This window comes from Oncorhynchus mykiss, chromosome 7, assembly GCF_013265735.2.
Source record: "Oncorhynchus mykiss isolate Arlee chromosome 7, USDA_OmykA_1.1, whole genome shotgun sequence".
NCBI classification, from domain to species: domain Eukaryota; kingdom Metazoa; phylum Chordata; class Actinopteri; order Salmoniformes; family Salmonidae; genus Oncorhynchus; species Oncorhynchus mykiss.
In genome coordinates this window covers 64417067-64438180 of record NC_048571.1, presented here as the reverse complement: position 1 = coordinate 64438180, position 21114 = coordinate 64417067, and the positions used below count along the sequence as shown (strand labels likewise).

Here is a 21114-nt window from a genome sequence, read left to right as displayed (position 1 = left end):
GACATACCCCAAGCGACTTACAGTTGTAATCGCAGCAAAAGGTGGCGCTACAAAGTATTAACTTAAGGGGGCTGAATATTTTTGCACGCCCAATTTTGATTTGTTAAAAAAGTTTGAAATATCCAATAAATGTCGTTCCACTTCATGATTGTGTCCCACTTGTTGTTGATTCTTCACAAAAAAATACAGTTTTATATCTTTATGTTTGAAGCCTGAAATGTGGCAAAAGGTCGCAAAGTTCAAGGGGGCCGAATACTTTCGCAAGGCACTGTATATAACAAAGTATTGAGATAAACTTGTTATTGACCAAATACTTATTTTCCACCATAATTTGCAAATAAATTCATTCAAAATCCTACAATGTGATTTTCTGGATATTGTTTTCTCATTTTGTCTGTCATAGTTGAAGTGTACCTATGATGAAAATTACAGGCCTCTCATCTTTTTAAGTGGGAGAACTTGCACAATTGGTGGCTGACTAAATACTTTTTTGCCCCACTGTATAGTCAGTTTGAAAAAGCTAGCCATAGCTTTCCTAACAGAAATTTGCATCCTGTAGCACTAATTCTAAAAAGCTTTGGAACTCTGTAAAGTCCATGGAGAATAAGAGCACCTCCTCCTGCACTGAGGATAGAAAACATTGTCACCACCGATAAATCTACGATAATCGATCATTTCAATAAGCATTTTTCGACGGCTGGCCATGTCTTCCACCTGGCTACCCCTACCCTGGCCAACATCTCAGCACCCCCTGCAGCAACTTGCCCAACCCCCCCCCCCCCCCCCCCCCCCCCCCCCACACACTTCTCCTTAACCCAAATCCAGACAGTTGATGTTCTGAAAGAGCTGCAAAATCTGGATCCCTATAAATCAGCTGGGCTGGACAATCTGGACCCTCTCTTTCTACAATTATCCGCCAAAATTGTTGCAACCCCTATTACGAGCCTATTCAACCTTTCTTTTGTATCGTCTGAGATCCCCAAAGATTGGAAAGCTGCCGTGGTTATCCTCCGCTTCAAAGGGGGAGACACTCTAGACCCAAACTGTTATAGACCTATATCCATCCTGCCCTGCCATTCTAAAATCTTCGAAAGCCAAGTTAATAAACAGATCACCGACCAATTCGAACCCACCGTACCTTCTCCACTATGCAATCTAGTTTCCAAGCTGGTCATGGGTGCACCTCAGCCACGCTCAAGGTCCTAAACAATATCATAACCGCCATGGATAAAAGACAGTACTGTGCAGCCGTCTTCATCGACCTGGCCAAGGCTTTTGACTCTGTCAATCACCGCATTCTTAAATCGGCAGACTCAATAGCCTTGGCTTCTCAAATGACTGCATCACCTGCTTCACTAACTACTTCTCAGACAGAGTTCAGTGTGTCAAATCGGAGGGCCTGTTGTCCAGACCTCTGGCAGTCTATGGGGGTGCCACAGGGTTAAATTATCAAGGCCAACTCTTTTCTCTGTATATATGAATGATGTCGCTCTTGCTGCTGGTGATTCTCTGATCCACCTCTACTCAGACGACACCATTCTGTATACATCTGGCCGTTCTTTGGACACTGTGCTAACAAACATCGAAACAAGCATTCAATGCCATACAGCAGTCCTGCTTCCGTGGCCTCCAACTGCTTTTAAATGCTAGTAAAATAGCCCCCAACACTCTACTCAGAAAACTGGATGTTGTCTATCACAGTGCCATCTGTTTTGTCACCAAAGCTCCATATCCTACCCACCATTGCGACGTGTATGCTCTTGTTGGCTGGCCCTCACTACATATCCGTCGCCAAACCCACTGGCTCCAGGTAATCTAGAAGTCTTTGCTAGGTAAAGCCCTGCCTTATCTCAGCTCACTGGTCACCATAGCAACATCCACCCGTAACAAGCGCTCCAGCATGTATAATGCACTGGTCATCCCCAAAGCCAACACTTCCTTTGGCCGCCTTTCCTTCCAGTTCTCTGCTGCCAATGACTGGAACGAATTGCAAAAATCTCTTTAGCTGGAGTCTTACATCTCCCTCACTAACTTTAAGCATCAGCTGTCAGAGCAGCTTACCGATCACTGTGCCTGTACACAGCCAATCTGTAAATAGCACACCCAACTACCTCATCCCCATATTATTATTTACTCTCTTGCTCTTTTGCACCCCAATATCTCTACTTGAACATCATCTGCACATCTATCACTCCAGTATTAATGCTAAACTGTAATTATTTCGCCTCTATGGCCTATTTATTGCTTACCTCCCTACTCGTCTGCATTTGCACACACTGTACATAGATATTTTTATTTTCTATTGTGTTATTGACTGTACGTTTATTTATGTGTAACTCTGTTGTTGTTTTTGTTGCACAGCTTTACTTTATCTTGGCCAGGTCGCAGTTGTAAATGAGAACTTGTTCTTAACTGGCCTACCTGGTTAAATAAAGATGAAATAAAAAATAAAACAATTAAGTAAGAGTTCAATTTTAAATTATACAGTGAAATGTAGTAAGAACATTTTGTTGGAAGTCCAATAAGTCCCAAAAACATATTACATATTTATAAACAGTCTAATTATGAACTGTTTATACTGTAAGTAGTCTTTGGACAAGCAGTGACCAATCCATGCTTTGGTTTTGTTTACCTGGCTCCCGCCACCAAATGCCAACCAGCATTTCTGTCCAAAAAACAATGCCAAGTCAATATAGAATGTTTGAAATGCTATGTCTAAATCATCCCAAAGTGTCTGAAATGTGTGTAGCACAATTAAGTTAATTCAAGATGATTTGTGCATTTCTTGTTATGAAGTTAGCTTAATAAGTGTGCAGCCAGGAATCTAAACTGGCAAACTATTGAAGATATTTGATATAAAAATTCCCAACTGAACAGTACCTTAGTGCCTCCACACTTGTTACAGCATGTCCATTGAGTGAGAAATGTCACAAACCAGGAGCAGTGGTACCCTACCACCTGGTTCGCAGGGGACTATTGCCAGGTTTAGCTAAGGTTTCTTAGCCATTATCCAACGGGGCTGGGTCACACCCAAATCCCTACCAGGGCACGTCAGCCGCTTCTCCCCTAGAGCAGAGAACATACACCATCCCTCCCCTGGTGGAGTTCCTAAGACGAGATTTTTGGGATGTCTCCTTGGACTGACAAACAGTGCTGCGATCTTCCACTTTCTACCGCAGATGCTGAAGGATGACATAGGCAGATGTGGTGGATTGAGACGCAGCCCAAACAAAAATTCTGATATCTCCAGTTTAAAACAGATTGATTTTGATAGGGGTTTGTTTATTATGCGTCAAACAACTCTTAAGGATTAAGCCCTGATAGGAAAGTCTATCCAGACTCTACATTACCTTATTTCCCAACAGCTATAGGACAAGTTTACTCAAGGGTTATTAGGACACTTGTGGGAAATTGTAAAAGATCTTTAATGTCCAAACTTTTACATACTGTAAATATTTGTTCTTACTAAACAGCATAGGTTGTTATTTTACCACTGTAAAACAAGAGTTACAAGTTTAAAAAATACAATGACATGTAAAAAAAATTTAAAAATTGTCGAATCAATTATTTCCAAATCGCTCTGCGCGTTTCCTCTTCTTTACCTGAAATGGGGGGAAAAAACGAACATGTAAGGAACATTCTACATAAATGTTGTCATGTGTGCCAAATGTATACAGAAGAGCATATACAGAAATCGTGACTCCACAGAATTAGGACTTCTATTTGTGGTATATGCATGTGTAACAATAATATATAGATCTTTCTTAAAATTGGTGAATTATTATTTGAATGATGAGTGGTGGTGAGGAAACAAACATTACATCAGAGTATCAAGTCAGTATGAAGACTACCAGGCCTGATACCTGCAACATTAGAACTGCAAGCATCATCCTTACATACACTACAGTTCAAATGTCCTTGTTTTTATAAGAAAAGCATATTTTCTGTCCATTGAAATCACATAAAATTGATCAGAAACACCGTGTAGACATTGTTAATGTTGTAAATGACTATTGTAGCTGGAAACGGCTGATTTTTAATGGAATATCTACATAGGCCCATTATCAGCAACTATCACGCCTGTGTTCCAATGGCACGTTGTGTTAGATAATCCAAGTTTATAATTTTAAAAGGCTAATTGATCATTAGAAATCATTTTTCAATTATGTTAGCACAGCTGAAAACTGTTGTCCTGATTAAAGAAGCAATAAAACTGGCCTTTAGACTAGTTGAGTATCTGGAGCATAAGCATTTTTGGGTTCGATTGCAGTCTCAAAATGGCTAGAAACAAATAACTTTCTTCTGAAACGCGTCAGTCTATTCTTTTTCTAAGAAATTAAGGCTATTCCATGCAAGAAATTGCCAAGAAATTGAAGATCTCGTACAATGCTGTGTACTACTCCCTTCACAGGACAGCGCAAACGGTCTCTAACCAGAATAGAAAGAGTGGGAGGCCCAGGTGCACAACTGAGCAAGTGGACAAGTACATTAGAGTGTCTAGTTTGAGAAACAAATGCCTCACAAGTCCTCAACTGGCAGATTCAATAGTGAAGAGGCGACTCTGGGATGCTGGTCTTCTAGGCAGAGTTGCAAAGAAAAAGCAATTTCTCAGACTCGCCAATAAAAATAAAAGATTAAGATGGGCAAAATAACACAAACACTGGACAGAGGAACTCTGCCTAGAAGGTCAGCATCCGGGAGTTGCCTCTTCACTGTTGACGTTGAGACGGGTGTTTTGCGGGTACTATTTAATGAATCTGCCAGTTGAGGACTTGTGAGGCATTTGTTTCTCAAACTAGACACTCTAATGTACTTGTCCTCTTGCTCAGTTGTGCACTGGGGCCTCCCACTCTTTCTATTCTGGTTAGAGACCGTTTGCGTTGTTCTATGAAGGGCGTAGTACATAGCGTTGTACAAGATCTTCAGTTTCTTGGCAATTTATCGTATGGAATAGCCTAAATTTCTCAGAACAAGAATAGACTGACAATACATTTGCCTAACAGATTTTCACATTTATTGACTCAAAATAGCTTCACAATATTAATTAAATGTTTGACTTTGATTCTCTTTGAAGCACTGGCTAAATATTGAGGTATTTCCCAATTACAGTTCCTTCAGAACTAGGTAATTCTTCGTTCTTTCTGTTCTAGAACATTCTAATAGCGACTTACAAAACATTCTAATACCCCCCTCCCCAACACACAACAATGTGAACATTCCGTTCACTTATTTTGAATGCTTCTCACAGCAGTGTTTGATCACTTGAAAGTCGGTCCGACCAGCTCTCTTTTGGCAACAACAGGTCATAGCCCAGGAACATGAAAACAAAACCTTTTGTACCTCACTATCTTCAGCCCCAACTGCAGCAGCAGCGGTGAGAATCCCAAACCTCTCCTTCCTCTTTTTCAGTTTCTCGTCAACTTCAACCTGCAACACAACAGTCAAGGATGAGGAGATTTCCAAATGGTGTTTCGAAAAAGCAACAAACAAATGACATTACACTGAATAAGGGTGGAGAAAAATACCCCCAAATTCTCAGTATGAATTTCTAAGATTAAAAGGCTGAAAATCTGGTGGCCTGGTGAATAATTTTAAAAGGTTATGCGAGGACACAGCAAGCTTTCCTCACACACTGCGTTCTGGCAAGAGATTGCCAACTAGAACAAACTGACAGATTCCAGGTCACTGGTCAAACCTCCAAAAACACAACCCCAGAGGTCGGCTCCATCCCAATCTCCATCCCGGAAACCAAAGTGAGGAGCAGGAGGGGCTGAGTGGGATGCCCCATACAGCTGCAACAGTGATGGTCCAGCTTTAGGCTGTATCCAGATATTCTCCACCCTTCTACAAAAAGTGTGCACTTGCACACTCACTATCATGGATTTAAGAATTTGCATATACGGAATTAAGGAAGTTCATGATCTTTGTTCTGCAACAATACCACACAGCAAATTGGCCAGTGTTACCTTGTGTTGATTTTCTGTGTAACATTTCTAGTGTTGATTCAGTTGTTAAAAATTAACACTCAGTGTAAAATAACCAGTATTAAACCAAAACCACACCAATCATATTTCCTCATGCTCTATTGCAGGTAGATTTTTTGAATTGTTTGTTTCAATATCTGTTTTTGCATGTACACGGTTTGATTAATTAATTGTATGTTACTCAAATATAAACATACATTTTCTAAACTACAGTGCATTTGGAAAGTATTCAGACCCCTTGACTGTTTCCACATTTTGTTACATTACAGCCTTATTCTAAAATTGATTCAATATTTTTTCCCATCAATCTACACACAATACTCCATAATGACAAAGCGAAAACAGTGTTTTAGAAATGTTTGCAAATGTATATATATAAAAAATGTATTTACCCAAGTATTCAGACCCTTTGCTTTGAGACTCGAAATAGAGCTCAGGTGCATTTTGTTTCCATTGATCATCCTTGAGATGTTTCTACAACTTCATTGGAGTCCACCTGTGGTAAACTCAATTGATTGGATATGATTTGGAAAGACATACACCTGGTCCCACAGGTTGACAGTGCATGTCAGAGCAAAAACCAAGCCATGAGGTCGAAGGAATTGTTCGTAGAGCTCCGAGACAGGATTGTGTCGAGGCACAGATCTGGGGAAGGGTACCAAAACATTTCTGCAGCTTTGAAGGTCCCCAAGAACACAGTGGACTACATCATTCTTAAATGGAAGAAGTTTGGAACCACCAAGACTCTTCCTAGAGCTGGCCCCAGGCCAAACTGAGCTATCGGGGGAGAAGGGCCTTGCTCAAGGAGGTGACCAAGAACCCAATTGTCACTCTGACAGAGCTCTAGAGTGCCTCTGTGGAGATGGAAGAACCTTCCAGAAAGATAACCATCTCTGCTGCACTCCACCAATCAAGCCTTTGCCTTTATGGTAGAGTGGCCAGACGAAAGCCACTCAGTAAAATGCACATGACAGCCCACTTGGAGTTTGCCAAAAGGCATACCCAAGAAGACTCAAGGCTGTAATTGCTGCCAAAGGTGCTTCAACAAAGTACTGAGTAAAGGGTCTGAATACTTATGTAAATGTGATGTTTAAAACATTTATACATTTGCAAACATTTCTAAACACCATTTTTTGCTTCGCTATTATGGGGTATTGTGTATAGATTGATGAAAAAAATCATATTGAATCCATTTTTAGAATAAGCCTGTAACGTAAAATGAGGAAAAAGTCAAGGGGTCTGAATACTTTTCGAATGCACTGTAGTTCAATCTCTTATCGCACCTGTTACTGAAATGGTTGTTCCAGGTTAGATGGTTTAGGTAGTCTCATATCTTAGTCTTCCCAACCTGGCAGTTATTCTGAATGCAGGTTGCAGGTGAATATAAATTCAAAATGTTGGATATCCCCACCCTGGCTGGATTCCAATAGGAATTACATATCACTTGCAAGCCATCATAATGTGACTTGCAGGCCTGAAAACCATGATTTAAGGCCTTCCTAAATACTTGTTGTATCGCGTTAAATAATACAAAAATGTATTAACATATATAGGAAATATGCAAATAAGGCTTCACACTAAGTAATGTGTTATCTTAAAAGTGAAAAGTATAGACACTTGACCAGTGTTAAATTTACGCAATGGCGGCAGATCCGACTTTTCTCAAACCTTTTTTCCTTCTGCATATGTGTTTATTTTCTACTTTACGCACACTCTGCTCTAGCGAATGCTGCTCATTTCATAAAGTTGGATCAAAACTGAATCAATGTCTGTAAGATCACATAATGATAGTATTCTACATAACCAAATCTAATATAATGGCATAGTATTAGGTTACTGTAAGACAAAAACACCACTGCATTTGTCTCGCACGTGGCCAAAACTCAACAACATGCACCACTCAGCAAAGTACACAGGTAGGCTATGCCAGCCTTTCTCAAACTTTTTTTGTGCAAAGGACCAGCAAAGCATGGCCTTTTTTACTACTTTGGTAAAAAATAAATTGACAATTGCATGTTTATAAACACCAATTTTATTGCAATTATTTTTACTTTACACTAAATTAACGAACATTGTATATACTTGGCTGCCTTCATGGTTTGTCGGTCTGTCTTGTACTCATGGGAAGTCTCTCTGTGCTTTCTTCAGGGGCTGTCTGTATCCGTCCTTCTGTATGGGCTGTCTTCAGAGGCTGACAGTCTCAATGACAAAACAATTTAAAAAAAAAATGTTTAGTAATTATACACAATGTAACCACAATTCAATTTTTATAAACAAATAATCTTGCATTCTTTCAATATATACACTATTTAAAAAATATAAGAGTTTATAAACATGTTTGACTCACCTAATCAATTTGAGATGGGTGTGCCCGTCTCTTGGACACTTGTCAAACCTCGGAGGGAAGGAGGAGGGATACTCTCAGTGTTTAACAGCCAGTCTGCTGGGATATTTTAATTTTGTTGCAGCAAGAGAGGAAAAGCTGGTCTCACATAAGTATGTGGAATGAAAAGGGATTAACGTCTTCACTCCCATCTCGCTGAGTTGCGGAACAGCCAGAATGTGGAAAGGCGTATCTCATTAAAACAAGCGTGTATGCCTTGGTCACAGGACAGCTCCAATAGTTTATCCTAAAGAACCGGTGACAAGCTGAGTCTCTTCAGTGTTGGTGAACGGATTACTCATCCATCGCTTTCCCGAGTGGATATAAGATTGTGAGGGGAAGAAATCCTCAAATTTGATCAGAGTTTGGCTCAGATGTGACCCCATCAATGTCCACATCCCCCTCGTCAGCCAGAGTTGAGAATAGGGGGGAACATATCGAAAATGCCTCTATCCACACTTGGTCTCTCCGGACGCCCAGCTTTTTCCGGAAAGTGGCAACTAAACTCAGCAAAAAAAGAAAAGTCCCTTTTTCAGGACCCTGTCTTTCAAAGATAATCCAAAATAACTTCACAGATCTTCATTGTAAAGGGTTTAAACACCGTTGCTTGTCCCATGCTTGTTCAATGAACCATAAACAATTAAATGAACATGCACCTGTGGAATGGTCGTTAAGACACTAACATCTTACAGACGGTAGGCAACTAAGATCACAGTTATGAAAACTTAGGACACTAAAGAGTCCATTCTACTGACTCTGAAAAACACCAAAAGAAATATACCCAGGGTCCTTGCTCATCTGTGTGAACGTGCCTTAGGCATGCTGCAAGGTGGCATGAGTTGCAATCCATGAGGAGGAGATGGACTGCAGTACTCAATACAGCTGGTGGCCACACCAGATACTGACTGTTACTTTTGATTTTGACCCCCCACCTCCCTTTGTTCCGGGACACATTATTCCATTTCTGTTAGTCACATGTCTGTGGAACTTTATGTCTCAGATGTTGAATCTTGTTATGTTCATACAAATATTTACACGTTATGTTTGCTGAAAATAAACGCAGTTTACCGTGAAAGGACGTTTATTTTTTTGTTGAGTTAATATACAAGAAGTTGGGCTGCATTTGAAATGTCTGTCTCATCAAATTCTAATCGGATTGCAAAGCAATTTGATGCGTGTGCTCGGTCTAAAACCTGTGATTCAATATCATCTGCCATATCCTGGATTCTACACGTGACATTGTCATTGAAAAGTGGTATTTCACTGATCTTTGTAGCAGCAATTGGGCCCAAAATCTCTCGGCAAGCAATCACAACTGAGGGCATGACCAACTTTTCAACTATAGTGAAAGAAGCCTGGCACTTGGAAATGTTATGAGAGAGTACGTATGAAGCCTTCAGTAAACTCTCGTTGTCTGTGAAAATATTGTACAGCATTTTTGATTGGTTGGTCAGCTCACCTCGTTCGTTTAACCTTGAGATGTGGATGCTTTGTTTCTAAATGTCTGCACATTTGATGGCTTCATAGCATGTTGCGGAGGCAAGTCTGACATCACACAGACTGGTTTTGGCAGGCAGCTGTTATTTGAAACAAATCCAAACTTGATGTAGCATGGAAAGTACTATCAAGTGAATGGATGATACTTTTTTTGCCTCAGAGGACCTAAGAAATTTGCCTTCTTTCACATTAAAATACTAATCTAGTTGCTTTCGTTTAGAGCAGGCCATGATTAACTAAAAGGGAGAGCAAGAGCGTGCAGGCTGCACAGCAGGGCTAGCTTGTGTGTGTGTTTGGTGTGCTATATTTCATCATGGCAACACAATTTGTTTACTGCAGCATGCATAGTTAAGTAGGCCTAGGGAAAGAATTTAGTCAAGACAAATATTCCGGGCACTGACAAGCATTCCTCCACGGACTGGTGCCGGTCCACGGACCAGGGTTTGAGAAGGGCTATGCTACATACATAGATGTTAACGTCATCTGCTCTGAAATTCACTCACTGTACATCATTCAAAACAACACTGTAGACTAGTTCAAAACACTGTTTAACTCAAGATCTAAATGCATATTCCCATGAAACTGATTGAGATCAAATGGCTAATATGCAGATGCTGCATGGACATTTCACCAGTAAAACTTGAATTATCATTCACAAATCGACAGTGAGAAATGTGAAAGGAGACCACAAAAATGTGTGCGTAAAGTAGAGGTAAAGAAACACGCGCAGAATGTGATCCGCATATATAGAAAAAAAAAGTCTGGAAAAAGTTGGATCTTCAGCCACAGCCTTAAATGTAACACTGTCTGTGTTGATTTAACCCTGGAGAATTTGCTGCGTAGCTTAAAAGACCAACAAAGGTGGTGAATAATTGCTTTTGAAGACAGATACGAAGGAGGTTGCTCTACCACCAGAATTGTTGAAATAAGAAAATTTAAAGTTGGTCAAAGTTCCATAATTTTCTGAAGTTTACATTTGTGGCTGATGGACATAGGCTGCATATACTGCTTTGCTTAATTCAACTGCATGTCATTGCAATTACAATTCTGTGCACTGTGGTTTCAAGTGAAGATTACAAGGCAAAGATTAGAAGCAGAAATATATAAAAGCTACATTTTGGTGCCGAAACCCAGACTAAAGAGTATGTCACCGAGATGCCAAATTTCTCTACATAGCCTAATATACTGACAATTTAAGTTGCCACTTGATTTACCATTCAAGTTATGTCCAAAATAGTGGTATTACACATGCAATTCTCAAAATCAGGATTGTGGATGTACAGCCACACACAATTATTCATAGAAATTAGTTTATTTCGTCTTTACCATAGATTGGAGAATAAAAAAACGAATATTTGCTTGCACATTGACTTTTCCTTTCCAGTTACTTGACATAACATTTTCACAAAATACTACTAAAGAACACAATCATGGACTGAGAGGATAAGTTTGTCAAAATATTGTGTAGAGGGAAGGGGTTGGCTTATGAAAATGGTTGTGCATTTCTTTAAGGCCTGCAGTCAGTGAAAGGCTCTGTGGGGTCTCCATAGTTCACATGGCAAACTCTCAAAAACTGTGTGAGGGGCGGGGGGGTTGTCCCCCCTGCCCCTGTCATGCCTTAAGCAGAGGCCAGTGTTGACATAGTGCTGGCCAATCTAATTTTGATTGTCAGGAGCAGGGAACGGCGATCCCCCCCTTCACCCCCTTGAGATCATCAAGTTCATTTCTCTGGCTGCAGTGTTATTTTTTTGTGCCCCCCCCCAAGCTTCTCTATCCTCCCTCTCTATTCACAAAGCCATTCTAGAACAGCTTGAATTAGTGACAGTTATTATTCAGACTAATGAGTAAAAACTCAGAGACTACAACAGTTAAGCTAAATGCAAAGAAGTGGGGGGGGGGGAAAGGAATCGGTCAGAGGCTAGAAGACGGGTATAATACTCTTTTAGTATAAAGTCACTTTATCCACCAATAACAACCATGCCCACAGAAACACTAAAATACAAAAGTTCAGACATCACTATTTCTGATTAATAGAGGCTGACAGAGTTGACGATCATCTCTGTAGTTCCCTTTGTGAAAGACAGGGATGACATCCAAAATTCTGTGGGAGATGAAATTGTGACATGTCAAGGAGCCTTTATTGTTTCCCCAGATCTGTATGGCCAGATAGGACAGATGGCCCTCTATACTTCTTTACAAAAGTGTGTGTGTACATTTGAGTGTGTGTGGTTCCATACACTATGTGGGGGAAAAGGGTATTATCATTCCAGATTCAAATGCACATAGAGCTGAGTCTGGCCAAGCCCACTTCTCCTTAAAAATCCCATGTAAATGATGGTCCTTCAGATGAGTAGACAAATGCCTTGTCTACAGTGCCTTCAGAAATAATTCATACCCCTTGATTTATTCCACATTTTGTGTTACAGCCTGAATTCAAAATGGATTAAATAGATTTTTTTTCTCTCACCCACCTACACACAATACCCCATAACGACAAAGTCAAAACATGTTTAGAAATGCAGAAATCACAAGTATTCACACCCCTTTGCTATGACACTCCAAATTGAGCTCAGGTGCATCCAATTTCCTTTGATCATCCTTGAGATGTCACTACAAATTGATTGGCGTCCACCTTTGGCCAATTCAATTGTTTGGACATGATTTAAAAAAGAAACACTTGTCTATATAAAAGGTTCCACAGTTGACAATGCACGTCAGAGCAGAAATTATACCAAGGAATTGTCCATAGACCTCCAGGATAGAAATGTAATGAGGCATATATCTGAGGAAAGGTATAAAACTATTTCTAGTGTTCAAAGTTTCCAGGAGCACAGTGGTTTCCATCATTGGGAAATGGAACAACCCAGACTCTCCCTAGAGCTGGCCAAAGCCGGGGATTCAGTTCTTCACAAATGTATTCTCAGGAATGATAAATTAATTTGCTTACCTTAAATTCAAATTAAATTATGCACGATATGGTAATGCAGAAAACAGTTCCATAGCCCCTTACACTCATGGAAATTAGCCTATATGGAAAAGGCCAAATTGAAATGTTTCTAACAGAACTATAAAAAGCATATGCATGACCATGGTAGCAAATGAAAGACTTGATTACTGGGAAATTATCATACCAAAAGGTGAGGACAACAGTTCAACTGACGCCAGACTGAATCCAAACATTGCACTGCTGATTGTCTATTTTACATTGACTGTACCTACACAGCATTTGTCAATAACGAAATCTGAATACATTCAGTAACATAAGAATATTAATTTACATTGGAGTAGGTGCAAGATAAGAAAAAAATATTACAAAGGTTTGTGTGAGAGGTCTAACTGGTGTCTCCAAGAGGCCACACCTCTCCAAACTGTGCACAGTTCCTAAGTCATTTCAATGCACTTTTATGACTCAAGGAAAGAGCCTTCAACTATAAGGTGTTTTTTTTAGCTCTCCAAGATTTTCCATTGAGGAATTGAGGCAAGCACACTTGCAGTTTGTTTGGAACACAGCCCTGCATCCCCACCATCACACAATTACTGTTGTTGTTTACGCAATCCAGAAACATTACATACATCACAATCTGGGTCAGGTGGGCAAAATTTTACAGCTTATTCTATTGATAACATGGCTAGCTAAGTTATAAAATATGATCTTAGGCTTTCAAAAGGCCCTTCAAACAAACATTGTAATTTTGGTGCACATAGAATGAGTCATGGGTGCATTCAAGTGCGTGTTACGCGGCTCGTTTTCTTCACAATATTTTTCTTAATTCTGTTCAGGTCAACCCAGGGTATAGCATGTCATCCTTGTAACTGTGGCTGAAACAAAGCAATCATAAACATTTATACTGCAAATTACATGATTTGTTAACATCCTTGTTAGTGAGCATTTCTCCTTTGCCAAGATAATTCATCAACCTGACAAGTGTGGCATATCAAGAAGCTGATGAAACAGCATGATCATACAGGTGCACCTTGTGCTAGGGACAATAACCGGCTACTCTAAAATGTGCAGTTTTGTCACACAACAAAGCCACAGATGTCTCAAGTTGATGAAGCGTGCAACTGGCATGCTGACTGCAGGAATGTCCACCATAGCTATTGCTAGAGAATTGAATGTACATTTCTCTACCATAAGCATCGTTTGAAAAAATGTGGCAGTATATCCAACCGGCCTCACAACCATAGGCCACGTGTAACCACGCCAGCCCAGGACCTTCACATCCGGGTCGGAGACCAGCCACCCGGACAGTTGATGAAACTGGGTTTGCACAATCAAATGCTCACCTTCGATGGCCACAGGCATGCTGGAATAGTGTGCTCTTCAAGGATGATCCCGTTTCAACTGTACTGGGCAGATGGCGTTGTGTGGGCGAGCGGTTTGCTGATGTCAACGTTGTGAGCAGAGTGCCCCATGGGGTTATGGTATGGGCAGGCATAAGCTACGGACAGCGAACACAATTGCATTTTATCGATGGCAATTTGAATGCACAGAGATAACGTGATGAGATTCTGAGGCCCATTGTCGTGCCATTCATCCGCCGCCATCACCTCATGTTTCAACATGGTAACGCACGGCCCCATGTCGCAAGGATCTGTACACAATGAAAAGGTCCTAGTACTTGCATGGCCTGCATACCCACGAGACATGTCACCTATTGAGCATGTTTGGAATGCTCTGGGTTGATGTGTACGACAGCATGTTCCAGTTCCCGCCTGTATCCAGCAAGAGGAGTAGTACAACATTCCTATTCCTATGACCAACACATGCATATCTGTATTCCCAGTCATGTGAAATACATAGATTAGGGCCAAATTAATTTATTTCAAATTGACCGATTTCCTTATATGAACTCAGTAAAATCTTTGAAATTGTTGCATGTTGCGTTGATATTTGTTCACCGCATATGTATTGATTCGATAACGCCATTTGATGTTCCAAAAATACTGCTAGCTACAGTGCATTCGGAAAGTATTCAGACCCCTTGAATTTTTCCACATTGCGTTACATTACAGCCTTGTTAGAAAATTGATTAAGAATTGTCCCCCCCCTCAATCTACACACAATACCCATACTGACAAAGCAAAAACAGGTTTAGAATTTTTTGCAAACTCATAAAAAGAAACTGAATTTACATACATAAGTTTTCAAACCCTTTACTCAGTACTTTGTTGAAGCACCTTTTGAAGTGATTACAGCCTTGAATCTTTTTGGGTATGACACTACAACTTCGGCACACCTGTATATGGGGAGTTTCTTCCATTCTTCTCTGCAGATCCTCTCAAGCTCGGTCAAGTTGGATGGGGAGCGTCGCTGCACAGCTATTTTCGGGTCTCTCCAGAGATGTTAGATCGGGTTCAAGTCCGGGCTCTGGCTGGGCCACTCAAGATCATTGAGACTTGTCCCGAAAACAGTCCTGCATTGTCTAGGCTGTGCGCTTATGGTCGTTGTCCTGTTGGAAGGTGAACCTGAGGTCTTGAGCACTCTGGAGCAGGTTTTCATCAAGGATCTCTCTGTACTTTGTTTTGTTCATCTTTTTCTTGATCCTGACTAGTCTCCAATGTCCCTGCCAGGTTTCCTCCAGACGTGACGCTTAGCATTCAGGCCAAAGAGTTCAATCTTGGTTTCATTAGACCAGAGAATATTGATTCTCATGGTCTGAGAGTCCTTTAGGGGCCTTTTGGCAAACTCCAAGCGGGCTGTCGTGCCTTTTACTGAAGAGTGGCTTTCATCTGGCACCCATCTCCACAGAGGAACTATGCAGCGTGACCATCAGGTTCTTGGTCACCTCACTGACCAAGGCCCTTCTCCCCCGATTGCTCAGTTTTGCTGGGAGGCCAGCTCTAGCAAAAATCTTGGTGATTCCAAACTTCTTCCATTTAAGAATGATGAAGGCCACTGTGTTCTCGAGGACCTTCAATGCTGCGGAAATGTTTTGCTACCCTTCCCCAGATCTGTGCCTCGACATAATCCCGTCTCAAAGCTCATTGGACAATTCCTTCAACCTCATACCTTGGTTTTTGCTCTGACATGCACTCAACTGTGGGGCCTTAAATAGACAGGTGTGTTAATTTTCTAAATCATGTCCAAACAATTGAATTGCCCACCAGTGGACTCCAATCAAGTTGTAGTGACATCTCAAGGATGATCAAAGGAAATTGGATGCACTTTAGCTCAATATGGAGTGTCATAGCAAACGGGTGTGAATACTTATGTAAATTAGACGTATGTATTTCATTTAAAAAAATGTGGAACCTGTTTTCACATCGTCATTATGGGATATTCAGGGTTCATACAGATCGTGGCAAGTAAAATTCAAGTACTTAAGTACTTTTTAAAGCACTAATATTTACTTTCAAGGACCATGAATTTGTAATAGTTCCTATTACGCAATTCTTTCTAGTCGCCACCAGAAGGCAGAATACCGCCACATCCGCATGAAAAATCCTAACTTACTATTTATCACTACCTTACAAGTTCTACTCAATAATATGTGTTTCACTACTTATTTACTACATACATGAGTGGTAAGTCAGTACTGATGATATTGACTTATTTCCTTATATGAACTGTAACTCAGTAAAATGTTTATTTTTGTTCGGTGTACTTGATATTTAAATTGACTTTATATTTCACAAAATGTTGGGCCCCACATAATAACATGAAAGTGAATTCTGACAGTGTAAAAGCACCTTCTATACCCATTTGAAGATAAACAAGTTATTAATGTGTTTGATACGATTAAAGATTCTCTCAGGGGACTCTATTTACATTTTAGGCGACCCAACATGGGTCCCGGACCCCAAGTTTGGGAACCACTGTACTACTAACCTCTCTCCCTGCTTGCTTCAATGCTTCCTCTCTCTGTCTATCTCCTTTGCTTCCTTCATTGCAGCCTGACTCACCACTGTCTCACTACTCTCTGTAAAGCTTAATTTCAGTCAACTGCTCCTGCTTAGGTCAGGCTCAGTTCAAATGTTAGCTATAACTAGCTGGCTAAGGATGAAGCTAGCTACCTGGCTGATAGCCAGAGCCCTTGAGCTACCAACTAGCTAGACACCTGAAATATCAGTGACTATTTACCAGTTGTACACTGATTCTCTGAAAGGCAGGAGGTTTTTATTTGGGGGGGGGGGGGGGGGGGGGGGCGGGGGTCTGTTGACACGGCAGGGGTCAAGGGATGTTTACAATATTCTCACTGTCAGCGGTGTCTCTGCCACTTGCCACTGTAGGTCTGGGCTGAGGTAGTTTGTTTCACCTCTCGGCCTATGTCGTGGGCGGATTTTCCCGTTGGACAGAGTGGTGAATGAATGTGCTGCTAACAAGGCAAATCCTGGGGAGCGGACGAACATTGGGCATACATTAAATCACTCATGATTCCACTCGTTCGCTGAGGTAGACGCAATTAAAACTCAGATCAAGAAGCCTTCTGAGCGTTGATCAACACTGGGAACGCAATAAGTGGGTAAACGATAATTAACTAAATAAAAAAAGGTGAGTAAGCGGCGTTTACCCTCCACTACATCCCTGTTTGGGTCTGGCAAAACCCATTCATAAACATAAATATCCTGCCAGGCATGATTAAATCTACATTTCCCCTGCATTTTAGCCATCGATGTGACGTTTGGTGGCGCCTAGTCAGTCAGTTCTGTAGCTGCCTGGCTGAGTGCCCATGTGGGTAGAATGAGCGAGCTCGCCTGGCAACCAGAGGAAATGAAACTCAGTAGTCTGCCTGGAAATTAATTTTAAGACCAATAAATTGTTCTAATAAATAATTTCCTAATTTTCTGTTGCCCTTATTTTAATTCAAGTACTTTTCAAGTACCAACTTGAGCAAATGTCTGATTTAAGGTATTCCAGAACTTGAATTTCAGAGTGTCAAATTCAAGTACTTTAAGCACCTTGTGTGAACCCTGGGTATTGTGTTTGGATGGGAGAGAAAATAAATATATGTAATCCATTTTGAATTCAGGCTGTAACAACAAAATGTAGAATAAGCCAAGGGGTATGAATACCTTCTGAAGGCAATGTAAGTGCAGATACATGCACCACATCATTGCCCTTGCTCTGCTGTGTGCGTGCATCTTGCTAGCTGTCACTCAAATGGCAAGGGGCTGAAGCTCATTGGCTAGAACTCGAATTGCTAGGGGGCTGGCACACGTCGGGGAAAACTGTATTGGGACAGCTTCTAGAAAAACATTTGCTTTCAGACCAGGGATTTCGTGGCTAATTGAGGCATGACAGTAATTCTTCTCATAGATTATGCATATGAACTACACATGGTCACTTCTAGCCCAAAGCAGGAGGTTTATAAATAAATAAATAAAAAAACTTAGTCTCAAGTTCAGACTTGTGATTTTATGCTCACTAATGATTTTAAGTTCAAAGAAGAGAGATTTTGAAACGTGTATATGATGTCAGAATTAGCCAAATATAGTTGCTTCTAAGTAAGGATAGATATGGTTTGTATGACTTAACTAGCCACATTCAGGAGTATGAGGATAACTGTGAGAACTAAATAGTCCTAGGTAATTAGGTATGCTTTGAACAAGTTAACCAGAAATGGAAAAGACGCATAGAACATAGCTATCTTTAGAATGAAATGTTCTAAGCTTCTGTATAAAAACAATATTGTTATCTTTTAATCAACGTTAAGCTCGGTGTTGGGACAGTGACAATCGTTTTGTTTTTGCACTGTACTCTAGCACTTTGGATGGAAATGGATTTTACCATGATTACAGACCATTCTGAATAATGATTGAGTGAGAAAGTTACAGAAATACACATCATACCCCCAAGACATGCTAACTTCTCACCATTACAATAACAGTGGAGGTTAGCATTTTGGGGTATGATTTGTGAGTGCACCTTTCTCACGCATCATTATTCACAATTCATTCAGGATTACCCGTAATCATGGTACCATCCACATTAATGTAGGTGTTTAGAAACATTCTATTCTTATTTACAATGTTTTACTACTTCAATACACAAGTGAATTTGTCCCAATAATTTGGTCCCCTAAAATGGGGGGACGATTTACAAAAAGTCCTCTAATTACCATCAAATAAAAATTGACAGTCTGCACTTTAACCTCCGTCATTTATAATTTAAAAGGCCCCAAAAAAAGTAGCAAAAAATTGTCACTGTCCCAATACTTTTAGAGCTCACTGTAGATAAGGCTGTATAATATACAGTATCTGTAAATCTAATATAAATTTCATGGATATCTAAAGAAAAACTAAAACTATTCAATTTAGTTCAGTCTAATTAACCTACAATTGTGAGAAGCACTAACAGCTGAAAGTTTACCAAAAAAAGCATGTCCTATGTAAGATGGACTTGGCAGAGAAAATAGGAATGATACACCATTACCCACAAATCATTCAGGGGGAGGAGCTATAAAAAACAAAGACATACAAACGTGAAAATGTGCTCAGCCCTTTCCACCCCCATTCCTAAAACTTGCAGGGCCTCTCTACAAGCTCTGTCGCAAAGAACAGTTCTCACTTGACCTGAAAGCACAACTGCAGATTGTCAAAGCTAATCTTGACAGTACAGAGAACAAATCCTACCCCAAAGACCAAAGGTGAAAGCTCAATGATATTCTGTTAGGGAGGGAGTGTCACTGAAAACAGACCAGCACACATAAAAAACAATACTACAAAACATAACACATTATGGAAAACAGTTGTGAAACTAGCTACCTTATATATTAAACGTATACAGTGGGGCAAAAAAGTATTTAGTCAGCCACCAATTGTGCAAGTTCTCCCACTTAAAGATGAGAGGCCTGTAATTTTCATCATGGGTACACTTCAACTGTGACAGACAAAATGAGAGAAAATTTTTAGGATTTGTAGGATTTCTAATGAATTTATTTGCAAATTATGGTGGAAAATAAGTATTTGGTCACCTACAAACAAGCAATATTTCTGTCTCTCACAGACCTGTAACTTCTTATTTAAGAGGCTCCTCTGTCCTCCACTCGTTACCTGTATTAATGGCACCTGTTATCAGTATAAAAGACACCTGTCCACAACCTCAAACAATCACACTCCAAACTCCACTATGGCCAAGACCAAAGAGCTGTCAAAGGACACCAGAAACAAAATTGTAGACCTGCACCAGGCTGGGAAGACTGAATCTGCAATAGGTAAGCAGCTTGGTTTGAAGAAATAAACTGTGGGAGCAATTATTAGGAAATGGAAGACATACTGATACACTGATAATCTCCCTCGATCTGGGGCTCCACGCAAGATCTCACCCCGTGGGGTCAAAATGATCACAAGAACAGTGAGCAAAAATCCCAGAACCACACGGGGGGACCTAGTGAATGACCTGCAGAGAGCTGGGACCAAAGTAATAAAGCCTACCATCAGTAACACACTACGCCGCCAGGGACTCAAATCCTGCAGTGCCAGACGTGTCCAGGCCCGTCTGAAGTGTTTTTTTAAATATTTTTTTTCAAATCTGTTTATTAAGTTTTACACACACACACACACACACACACACACACACCAATATAAATAATATACTCAACTAGAAAAAAAATACAAATAAAAATACAAATAAAAAAATAGCTTTAAAGATACCGTACTTTAGACAAGTTAAACACACCGGGCAGAAGGCTACAGAGGTTAAAGGGCAATCTATAGTACAGGGACAGAGCAAGCACCTCACCATTGTTCCTGTAAACAGTCATGGGATAAGGGTGGAGAAATGCAACCACTCACAGACAGTCATGGCCACAGACCAACCATCCACTGGACAAAAAAAAAGTTTACAATGCTTTAAAATAAAAAAAATTAAATGATTATTCATGTAGGCGTGAACAAAATGTAAAAATAACTGGGAAAAACAAGCTCACACTTCAGTCTCTGCCCGGGCAAGATGAACAAGGCATCCGCGGGTCACAATCAATAAGCACATGGACCTTAATGCCCCCCCAGCAAAAACACAGAGAGAAGCTCCTCCAACCCTTTAGTCACAGGGGGGTCAAATACAGACTTATTGTAGTTTTAATTGGAATGCCATCAGAGGATGGACTGTTTAAAGTAAGACCGGAATGGAGCCCAAGCCTCAAACAGTTTGGGGTTCCCACGTGAATTGAATTGATTTTTTTCTAGTTTCAGAGAGCACAACACATCTCTCACCCAATATTTATAAGATGGGGGAGCTGCCATCTTCCAGTTCTGTAGTATTAGCCGTCTAGCTAAGAGTTGTATAAGCAACAGTGTCCGACTGGA

General features: G+C 40.5%; 1 protein-coding gene across 2 annotated transcripts in view; it reads right to left on the bottom strand.

Moving 5' to 3' along the window:
* Positions 1 to 3261: 3261 nt before the first annotated feature.
* The window catches only part of LOC110528232 (SAP domain-containing ribonucleoprotein), a 66563-nt gene continuing 48710 nt past the window's right edge, over positions 3262 to 21114 (bottom strand). For both annotated transcript variants that reach the window (XM_021610108.2, XM_021610107.2), the window contains exons 10-11: positions 5341 to 5427; positions 3262 to 3602 (exon numbers count right to left, since the gene is read on the bottom strand). In XM_021610108.2, the coding sequence (XP_021465783.1) occupies positions 3561 to 3602; positions 5341 to 5427 (129 nt within the window). In that variant the 3' untranslated portion in view covers positions 3262 to 3560. The remainder of the gene's footprint in view (positions 3603 to 5340; positions 5428 to 21114) is intronic.